At 39.5% G+C, this 10810-nt stretch overlaps 2 protein-coding genes across 8 annotated transcripts in view; both read right to left on the bottom strand.

The window, feature by feature from the left end:
* Positions 1 to 4053, bottom strand: part of LOC100181159 (SCO-spondin) — a 17441-nt gene extending 13388 nt beyond the window's left edge. For 2 of the 6 annotated variants that reach the window (XM_002130341.4, XM_018815905.2), the window contains exons 1-11: positions 3854 to 4053; positions 3374 to 3572; positions 3176 to 3295; positions 2789 to 3124; positions 2592 to 2723; positions 1812 to 2510; positions 1464 to 1748; positions 1285 to 1407; positions 1034 to 1216; positions 818 to 937; positions 596 to 718 (exon numbers count right to left, since the gene is read on the bottom strand). In XM_002130341.4, coding sequence (XP_002130377.3) covers positions 596 to 718; positions 818 to 937; positions 1034 to 1216; positions 1285 to 1407; positions 1464 to 1748; positions 1812 to 2510; positions 2592 to 2723; positions 2789 to 3124; positions 3176 to 3295; positions 3374 to 3572; positions 3854 to 3976 — 2443 coding nt within the window. In that variant the 5' untranslated portion in view covers positions 3977 to 4053. Of the gene's footprint in view, positions 1 to 150; positions 292 to 595; positions 719 to 817; positions 938 to 1033; positions 1217 to 1284; positions 1408 to 1463; positions 1749 to 1811; positions 2511 to 2591; positions 2724 to 2788; positions 3125 to 3175; positions 3296 to 3373; positions 3573 to 3853 lie in introns of all 6 variants that reach the window. The other 4 variants (XM_026838808.1, XM_018815902.2, XM_018815903.2 and 1 more) reach the window with 4 other exon arrangements.
* A 630-nt stretch (positions 4054 to 4683) lies between these two features.
* LOC100185776 lies at positions 4684 to 10799 on the bottom strand. Of its 2 annotated transcripts, none has more exons than XM_026838810.1 (11): positions 10570 to 10799; positions 10159 to 10339; positions 9295 to 9426; positions 8745 to 8866; positions 8487 to 8621; positions 7843 to 8245; positions 7171 to 7547; positions 6618 to 6801; positions 6082 to 6261; positions 5644 to 5730; positions 4684 to 5336 (listed from the first exon to the last, which is right to left on the bottom strand). In XM_026838810.1, exons 1-11 carry the CDS (start codon positions 10734 to 10736, stop codon positions 4935 to 4937), a joined length of 2370 nt encoding a protein of 789 aa, XP_026694611.1. In that variant the 5' UTR covers positions 10737 to 10799; the 3' UTR covers positions 4684 to 4934. The 2 variants fall into 2 exon arrangements, with proteins under 2 accessions (XP_026694611.1, XP_009862078.2); XM_009863776.3 differs by having other exon boundaries at positions 6618 to 6804.
* Positions 10800 to 10810: the final 11 nt, after the last annotated feature.

Genomic DNA, 10810 nt, shown 5'->3' on the forward strand with positions numbered 1-10810 from the left:
CATTTTAAATTGAGTTACTAAAAACAAAACAAAAATGTTTAATGCAGCTAAANTGATCAGTGAAAAAAACTTTAGAACAACCGATTGTACCATTTTTTTAACCAATACATGAACCATTAATACAACAGTTTTATGACAGCTTTTACATACTTGTGCAGCGGTTTCGATTGCAAGCTCTCATCACAGTTGAATCACCAGCACACACACTTGCTTTACAACTTCGCTTGCGTTGTTGGACGCCACCCCCACATTTTACTGAACAAGTTGTCCACGTGCTCCAATTGTTCCAGACTGAAAAGTGATAAAAATAAAAATCTGGTATGTGCGTGTTGGCTATAAGTAACTGTTACAAGTTAAAACATATCAGACCCTTATGTGCTTCTATATTATCGGACATGCATTACAAAATAAGAAAAAGTCTCACAAAAATAATCACCCACAAAGGGGACAAAGTTACACAACGTGTAAGCGGGCACGATGAAACAGAACAGAGAACACCCATGTTATAGCGAGTGTCGTTGCCCCGCCATGCGAGGATAAATAAGTTACATACACCCGTTCATTATTTGCACAATATTTAGGTTAAATAACTTACCACCACAAAATCCACATGACCGGGCACAGTTGTTGCTCATATAGTTTGTGTAGTTGGATGAACAAAACCCACTTGCAGACCAGTTTGCACATTTTGAATGGTTGTCCTGGCAAGTGGCATTAACTGCAAAAAAATATGACATAAACAAAACCTGAATAAATGTTACAAATACTGAAATATACAATCTAGCATATGTTCAACAGACTGAAATAATCAACTTACGTAATGTTTCATTTACAGATGTAGTAGTTGGTGCTGCTGTGGTCGTTGTCGTATTTTCGGTACTGCAATAACCGCAGGTCAGCGAACAAAGACTTTGGATGACTTTTGCCTGACATGCTCCTAAAAAGGTTTAGTTTTAGCAAGATACCCAAAAACCACAACAAAATTGCAAGTTTTAAGCTTTTTCTCAGTAACAACGTGCAGCCCTTGTCCTACCTCGGTTTTTGTAATTAACGCAGTTCAGTGTTGACATAGAATCTTTGCATGTTGGACACAACTGCGTACTGCATTCCTCTTCTTGCGTTTCGCAATTGCCAGAAGAACATGAAAGCGTTCTGGCGCGTTTTCCCACGCCGCATGTGGCGCTACATTCACTCCACGCTGACCAGGATTCGACCACTAAAAAGTTTGGATTTAGTTTAAATTGCCCCGTTATGTTAGACCTGGTTTGGTAAATATTTACTCACCACAAACGGAGCATGACTTTTTACAATTAGTTTGCATAAATGACTTCATTTGAGGGTAGATCACGCTGTCACAAAAGCCCGAGATTGCCCACTCCGCACAAACCAAACGGTCGTCCTTGCAATCTAAGTAAAACCAATGTAAAACATCCAATTTCCGCCGAGTCCTAAACCGTATTTACCTGATTGGGTAGTATCTGGGCTTGGAGTTGGACAGAGTCCGCATGTTTTTCTGCACGTTGCGCTGAGATAAGACGCAGAATCAGAAACGTTGCAGTAAGGCTTCAGAGTTTCACAATTCAAAAAAGTATCCTCGCATTCCTCAACTACAGTAGTTGTTTCAGGGATTGCAGTCGTAGGCGATGTAGTGCAAACGCCACACGTTTTTCTGCAGTTCGCCGACACGTTTGCAACAGATTCGCAAAACTGGGCCAACTGTGCACATTCGTTATAAAAGTCGACGCATTCTGAAGTTTACAAAGGTGTTAAAGGAAAATATAATAAACAACCCTGAGTTAAACGGGCCTTACCTTCAACTGAGGAAGTTGTAGCCAATCTAGTGGTTTGTCGGAAAGCTTCTGTTGTTGGTGTTTGTGTTGTTTGTCTGAAAGCGTCTGTTGTTGGTTTCGCTGTTTGTCGAAAAGCTTCTGTTGTTGGTGGTGTTTGTGTTGTTTGTCTGAAAGCAACGGTCGTTTCATCGTTTGTTTGGGTTGGTTGTGTTGTTTGTCGGAATGTTGTTGTTTCCTTATTTTCATTTTCGTTTGTTGTTTGTCGAAAAGTAGTAGCGATATCTCCAGTAGTCGTTGTTACAGAATACGACGTTGCTTCTGCTGTTGCTGCTGTAGTAACTGCGTCAGCAGTTGTCGTAACAGCAGCGCTTAAAGTTGTGCTGCAAAGCCCGCATGTTTTCTTGCATAGCAACTTCATAAGTGCTGCAGTGTTGCATGACGATAATGGCATAAAGCGACAAGACGTTAGCCTATCTTGGCATGGAGCAGGAGTTACTGGTGTCGTAGTTGGAGCTTGTGGTGACGTAACGGGTTGTGAGGTAGAGTCATCTATAACAGTAGTGTGAACTTCTTCTTGTGTGTATAGTTCTGTGATTTCAGCAGGTATCATAACGGTAGATGTTTGTTGTGTAGTTTGAATATCAGTTGTAGCAGCAGTGCTTGTCGCTGATCTATCTCGGTTTGTTGTCAGTCCGACCATTGTATTTGTTGTGGCGGTAGCTATAAAATAAACCAAGTATGAAAAGCTTCATAAAACAAAAATTAAATATAAAAGACACAAAAGACAACTTTTTTAATTACCTGTTGCTGGTGTTTGACAAGTGCCACATGTTGCCTGGCACTTTTGCTTGGCAAATAAAGAGGTGGTGCATGAGAACGCCAACAAGTAACAGGAGTTCGCTTCGTCCTTGCAAGGTGTAGTTGCTACGGTCGCTATAAGAGTAAAGGGATTTAGAATACTGTTTGAGTAAAGGTATTAATGCAATAGAAGGACTTACTAGTTATTGCTTTTGTTGCTAAATGATCATCAGTCACGTTCATCAATATTGAAGCTGTTGTAATATCCGGTAAGGTGGTTGATGACGTCATGAGCTGCGTAGTGGTTGTTTCTAGTGACGTCACAGGCAAGGCTGTTGAAATTGGAGCAGTATCGTTTTGATACCCTTTGGTAGGAACTGATGATGCAGAAACCACTGTTGTTGTAGGGCTAAACGTTATAACCGGTGACGTCATGGTTCGTGTCGTCATTTGTGAGGTAGCGTTCGCTTCGGTGGTGCTTTCAATAGTGGTGGTATTGAAAACTACAGTCGGTATCACAACTGTTGTTTCATCTGCTTAATTAAAGGTTAGATATTTGTATGATTGAATTTACATTATCATCTTACCAGAACACATTCCACAGGAAAATCGGCACTTTACAGCCATGAACTTCCGGTAAGTCTCCTTGTTGCAATATCCACTGCTCGCCCAGTAATCGCACACACTTCGGGTATCACGACATTCGTCTACCGAAAGAAATGGTAAATTACTTCAATGACAACACAAACCCTATACTAATGTGTAAATAGCGACAAAACACGCACCTTGGCAAATCCCACAACTTCTTTGGCATTTTAGCGTCATGTACTTTTGGTAATCGACGTGGTCACAATATCCTTCGCTCTTCCAAGCTCTGCATCGTCGATTCTCATCCCTACACGTCACTTCCTCCACCTCTCGTTTGATCACGTGATGAAAAGAACCAATTTCATTTTCCAACAATAAAAGCAAAGGATCAGACTGCTGTAAAAACAGGTTGGTATATTAGCTAAAAATACACTTGATATAGTAGGGTGGGGGAATACGGGATACCTTTAGCACATAATATCCAAATATCAAATAGTCTATGAAAGTCGTGAGAATACGGTTTTATAAATCTTTTAAAATGTTCTTTGTTTACTACCAAGTAGATCGAGAAATAGAATAAAAATGCGTCCCATTTCCCCCACGGTACTATATAAACGTTAAAGACAGTGATCTACATTATCACTCGCTTTCAATCCTGTACTATATCGTTTACTTACCATAGTTAACGCCGTATCCAACGATGATTGCATCCCGTCAGTTAACGGTAACAGCAAAAGAAATGTAAAGCAAAACATTATTTGGATAAATATTCTGGAACTTGTGCTATTGACCAGTAACATCTCGGCTACTGAGTTGTTGTTTGGCAATTAGACCCTACTGCGGATCTGTATAAGAAAAGAATGAGGTAACATCCGTGGTACAATGATGCTAAACTATTTAAAATCCTGACAATGCTGCATTTCCCGAGTTCCTACAAAGTTGCACCTGTTTGTTGAACACCTTGTCGCCAACTAGTCTACACTTCGAATGAGCGAATGTTCACGAATTCCGGTGCTTTCGTTGCAATAAGTAGCCTTCTATTTTGGAAGCTCCATCTTCTTTTGATTGTTACGTCACAGCCAAAGACAATGCAAGTTTCTTGATCTCCGTTACGTCTCAATAATAGCAGCCTTAGTGGGCTTGAGCGGCAGCGAGAAAGGCTGCAACGTGACTGCGTTAGAAGGCGCCTTGTGCCGAGTGTAATTGTACTGCGCGTTAATGGTTACACAATAGATGTAGACTTGGAGCCAATTCTGCGAATCGGCGCGCACCCGCCTGTTAGAGCTGCCCTCGTAAAGCACTTGGAAGGTGGCCGTGAACGAAGATGAAATTCTAACGTGAACGAATCGTAAACTAGTTCATGTTCACTTGGTACAAATATGCGTGAACCGCCGCCGAAACATAAACGATATTACCGCGACAGCATAACGTGGGAACCAATATAGTTTTAGAGACTGGTAATAAATATATTAAGAATCTTATAATCGTTACGTGAATGTTACAAATGTAAGGTGTAGTAATGTTTTTAATAGCACGTGCGCATTCAAATCCTTGAATTAGCTGAAATACAATAGTTTGGAATTGCAATTCTACAAAACGAAAATGTTTCTTCTATGCATTTGAATTAATTCATTTAAAGGCAGTGTTACATTATTAAATAAATTTGTTTGTATGAATCGAAGATAGAAATTGGTATTTTGCGATTGTGGGCAATTGGTTCACTATTCTGAAAAAAAAACGTTTTTGGATATTTCTGGATTAAACCAGTTGCATGACGTCATTGCGCACGAAGTTTGCGACTCTTCGCGTGGGTTTGACTGATGTAATTGAAGCCGCAAAACTACTTTCTAGTAGTTTCGGTGTCGGTCGATCCTGTATAATGACGTCACCACTACAAATGACGTCAGGCAATGACGTATCTTCGATCGATGCCGAAGCTTGCCGCTTTGGCAATTTCCGTAATTTCGTTCGTTTTTCTTTCTTAGCAACTTTTGCGGGAATGTCTCTTACTATTCCTGCTTGTAGAGCACTGTTTAAAAGGTGGGCAGGGCCGACAGGGACGTTGGATGGAATCGAACTTTCCGGTGGCTTGGTAGTTATGATTGGAGGCACAACTCGACGCTTCATTACCACATTTCCGGTAGTAAGATTTGTAGGTGGCTAGAATAAAACAGGTACAGGGTAAAATGTTCTGCATTTTGCTATAAAAATTCTGTAAGAATTATATAGTAGGGTTGGGGAATACGGGACACCTCTAGCACATAAACACCTTTAGCACATAATACCCAAATATATCCTGTTTACCATCGATGGGTCGAGAAAATAGGATAAAAAGGTGCCCCATTTCTCCCACTATACTATATTCTAAACTCTAGATTTAACTTATAAACTAGAGTTTAAAAGATCACACATAATCTTGCCGGAATTTATAAGCAGTAAAAGATTTAAATGTAAAATTATTATTTACCTGCTGGCTGCTCTTTTCGCCAAGTAACCTTGCTTTTGCAATGGCAGTTGAAAGAGCGTTTTTAAATGACGATTCCTCTAAAATTCCCTGTAAATATAACGTGTTCATATTAAGAATTCATGGTATAGTAGGGTGGGGGAAGATGGGACACCTTCGTATTTTAAACAATTAACAACGGTCTATTGGAATCGTGGGGATACGATTTTATAATTCTTTGAATGTTCTTCGTTTACTACCAAATGGGGCAAGAAATGGAATTAAAAGGTGCCCCATCTTCCTCACCCTACTATGTATAAAATGTCCATACAATGTTCTCGTTGATTAAGGAAAAGGAAAAAAAAGAAATATCTGATATATATAACAAATTTAGCTTATTGCTTAGCTTGTTTATAGCTTAATAAATTCAGTACATTAAACAAACGGATTGAATACACTTACATCTGAAGGCTGCAATTGCTGATTCAGTCTTTGAATTACAGAGTTAACGAGTGTTTGTTGCTCGTCAACCAAATTTTGAAGTTTTTTTCGACTTCGGTTTTTCACGTGTGGCGGGTGAAGGGGCTTTTTATCACGGGGAATCACCCGCTCCGTATTGCTGGTCCCGGGATTCGGTATAACCTGCAAATTTGAATCGAAATTTTGGGAGTTTTATATATCTTAACGAGCATAATTGTGTCAAATTGTGTCGTTACCAAATGATACCGGGTTTGAAGCTCGATGCTGCTACCATCATTCTCGCATGTCCCCTTGGGCAAGAAGAATGGCGTAATGATTATTGTTCTAGCCATGGTTACAAATGGGTTGTCCGAATTGTTAGATTAGTTGGAAACGAAAAAAAAATATTATAGGCGAGCATATGGGGTGTTTATGAACAGAACCCCCAGTGTTTTAATGAATGTCTTTTTTTCGCCATACGCTAAAATTATTAAGTGACATTTATTGAATTACTAAATTGGGGAAACGGTTCAACTTACCTTATACCGCAAAAAGTCGCTCGATTTTTCAGTTGAAATAAAGTTCGCTGTTTCGACTAACTGCCGCATCATTTCGTCACTATTAAATGTTGATGACGTCACCTCACCGTTGTTTGATGACGTAGGGTCGGACACTTTGAACGCAGAAGGTGTGGGCGATTTTCGCTCCAGATCTGGCAAGTTACTGCTGAAATAAGGAAAACGCTGTCAGTTGCATAAACTGGTGCCATGACCCACGTAGAGGTTAAATGTTCAAGGTTTGTCGCTGCTACCATTGTGTAAAGATGTGCCCTTGAGTTGGAAGATACCTAAAATTGCTCAAACACCAGTGTTCTCTAATGGTTTGACTAAATTACAGCCATACATAGAAAAAAAGTAAAGTCGAAAAAGAAATCTCCTCAAATAAGTTGGCATATGTGGTAACTCGTATAAAAGCGGGCACGAGTTGTATGAAACAGAACATCCTTGTGTAACGACTGCCGTTGCCCCGCCAGGTAAGGTTAAATCAAGTTATTTAATCCAGTGTTATTGCGTCACAAACAACATTACTCACGTCATAGTGGAGGCCTCTTGAATGCTCGGAAGAAGATCATTCTTCCTACCTCGATGCAGGATGCTGGGATCGATCTCAGGAACTTTTGGAAGAGCTGCTGATCCCGATCCTATCACTGGGGGGAGCTGAAGAGCAGTTTCGCGGTGAGAAGGTCCCTGAGTTTTGGGTTTCGGCAAAATCGAAATCACGTGATCAGGTTTCGCTTTCGATTTTTTCTTCGTCGATTGTGACGCCACTTCCGTGATACCAGGTCGGGGTGAAAGGTCATCCTCCACGTGGACTGTCCCCTTTTTTCGTGCAGTTTCGACGTCGTATTTCATCGTTACTTTCGCTGTTTCAACAACTGCGAACACGGGAGGGACTTCCGCTGAACTTTGCTAAAAGTACAAGGAAAAATAATTTTTAAAAAATAATTTGATTTTTTGAAGTGCTAAGTTAAGTTACATGTTTAATTGATTTTGTAATAATAATGAACAAAAACTGTATCTATTTCTTATTATACAGACCGAAAAAAAACTTTGGATAAAAGAAAATACAAAAAAGTTGGCTAAAAAGTGGTAAAATACCCAAGATACGCACGCACAGGTTAACGAGACAAAACCTATGAGATATAGCCAAGGGGTAAAATACACAAGCGGTACACAAAATTCTGAATTAAATTATCTCACTTACCTGACTATTGAAACGATATTGTTGCTTTGTGCCGTCCGAACAATTTTCATATTTCTCCTCATTCCTATTTTTCCTCCTCGCTTGTATCCTTCTTTTTATCCTCTCCCTCTCACTCCCAACCACTCCCAGTTTGTTGTACCTCGTACTTGGAACGATCACTACGGATGATCCAATTGATGACGTAGTATCTGATGACGTCACATGCTCACGTTCAGACTTCCCGATGATCACACGCGCCACCCAGCGCTCGTCCTCTTTCGTCTTCTCGAATTTGATCATTCTTGAAATGACGTCACTGTCGTCCCTGACTTCTCTGACGTCACGATTTTTTGAATGAAGTGTGACGTAATAACTCTTCTCTGTGTTTTGGTGTTTCTTTTTCTTTACTGCACCATTCACATACCTAATCGGCGAATATAATATAACTTTACAATATTTTTTCTCTTTCTAATTGTTAGTAAAATAAGAATGTTAACAGAGTTATCTAACCGTAGTTCCGCAAATCAATAAAAAATGTTGTTAATTGTTGAAAGCATGATTAGGAAATAAGGGTTTTAGGTGCTAAAGGTATCCCATATCATACACACAGTAGTATACGTCATATCTGCTTAACTAAATCGGGAAACAAATAAAACTACACATACCTGACAAGTTTTTCTTTTGTCGAAGGTTCTATTTTACTCAAAAGTTCATTTTTGCCGACGTCATTTTCTGCATGCTTTAACCCTCCTTTGGACTTACGTGTCGTCCTTTTCTTTTTATCAAAGTCCCATTTGTATCTGTAAAGGAATGAAAACAAAAGTCGTGTTTATGTTCGATTAAATATCATGTCTGGCGGTCGTGTTACAGAAACTCCGTGTATCTTTTTGACACCGTATCAACTGCCACGCCTTCAGACTTACTTTCGGTCCGAATCTCTTGTCGTTATCGCCTCCCCAGTTTCAGGTGACCGTATATGGTTGCCACGATGCATATACTTCTCCAGGACCTCCACCAATTTGCTGGACTTTGCAGGGTGGCTCATCTGAAAAAGGCGTAACGACAGTAGTCAGTGTAGACAAACTGTTATAGGAGGTTAAATGGTCAATAATCATGTCAAGACACCTTTCTCTCCGGGAAGATCCTTTAAAAGCGTATAAGCATACCAAGTTTGGGATTCGCCCGTTGTTTATTTCTAACATGTATAGTTTCATCATTAGAATCTAAGTAACCAAATAGCATAAATACCTTCTGGTAAGCAGTAATCGTTCCTTATCTTTGGTTATTAATTTAATCCAAGACACGCAACACAAGGCTATGGGTGATAGGTCAACTCTGGCTTAAAAGAGACGCTTTGTGTTTTTATACACGCTAGAGCAATGGCCCAAACTTGGCTTAAATCACTGGTCTCAAGAAGTACCCCAAAGCACCCGCAAATAGAAAATAAAATGCATGGTGGCAATTATAGTCTACCTTCAGCGTTGGTAGTTTAATGTCATCAGAGAAAATAGATTCGTCTTCTTCTCTTTCACTCCACGGAATATATTTGTAAGTCACTGGATCAATTATGTCATTACGCTGGTCGGACATTTGAAGGCGAGTTTTCTGCATATATAGACAATAGCTTAAACTTTTTGTACATAGTAATATATGGTGAGATTGCTGGCCATCTTTATCATTCTAATTTCTCGTCCTATTTGGTAGCAAACAAAGAACATTCAAGGAATTATAAAACCGTATCCTCACGACTCCCATATACTTTCCCCGCGCCATATGGTAGTAAATATAATCGCGACTCTAACATATCGCTGTTAATTGTTTTTGTGTAGAGTAATTTGCATGTAGTAGGGTGGGGGAAGACGGCCGACGATAAAACAATTAACAACGGTCTTTGAAAGTCGTAAGGATACGGTTTTATAATTCTTTTAATGTTCTTTGTTTACCACCAAATAAGACGAGAAAAAACGAAAAGGTGTCCCATCCTACCCTCAACCCACTAGCCTATATGTCAAACTGTATAGTAAGTTGGGGGAAGATGGGACACCTTAAGCACATATTATCTAAATATCCTGATCGTGTTTTAAACCGTTAACAACGTTTTATAGGAGTCGTGAGGATATAGTTTTATAATTTATTGAATGTTCTTTGTTTACTACTAAATTGAACAAGGAAATGGAGTTAAAAGGTGTCCCATCTTCCCCCACTCTACTATATAAAACGCTAACTAGTCAAATGCGTACCGAACAGGCAAATATTAACTTAACGATAATTATAAACAGATGCAATTAGAAAATGTACTCAAACCATAGGGAATAAACGTAAACAAACATATTATACCTTGTATGTGTCGTACATATCTCTCAGTGTGGCATATGTATGGTACTGTCCATCAGTATTAGACGAAGCATTGGACATTTCTAAAATGGCTTCACTGTTTTTAAAGTAATCTATGTTCGCTTTCATTTTCTTAAGAATCTTTTTCTTTTTACCGAACGACGGTTTCGGTTTCTCCGAGTACCTTTGTACATGGTACGAAATATTAGACAGATAACAATGCAAATGTGATCTCTTAAATATACTTTACAAATTGAAACTGAAATAGCGTTTTGAACATACAGCGATATAGTTGTAAAGCGGTGAATAAATTGTATATAATCGTAGCCTATAGGTGTATATTGGGGGATATTGGTAGTGTACTATATAAAACAACGGGAAAACAGGTCATATACATATGATATTGCAACTCACCGTGGGTTAGGTACAGTTGCCGTCCAACCGTAGATTGGTTCGTTCGGTCCGCAGTATATGACGTCATCATGACGTATCGCCTTTTCGCTGACTCTCAGTAACGCAGCGGTAAAGGCTCTATCCTTAGATGGCGGCAAATGTGAAGACACCACCCGAGACGAAGCCATTGCATTAAATGGCGACTGACAGGCTTCTAAAACTTGGTCTACTGACTGGAAATTGTAGCTGAAATATTCTCATT

Source organism: Ciona intestinalis, unplaced genomic scaffold (assembly GCF_000224145.3).
Source record: "Ciona intestinalis unplaced genomic scaffold, KH HT000118.1, whole genome shotgun sequence".
NCBI lineage: Eukaryota > Metazoa > Chordata > Ascidiacea > Phlebobranchia > Cionidae > Ciona > Ciona intestinalis.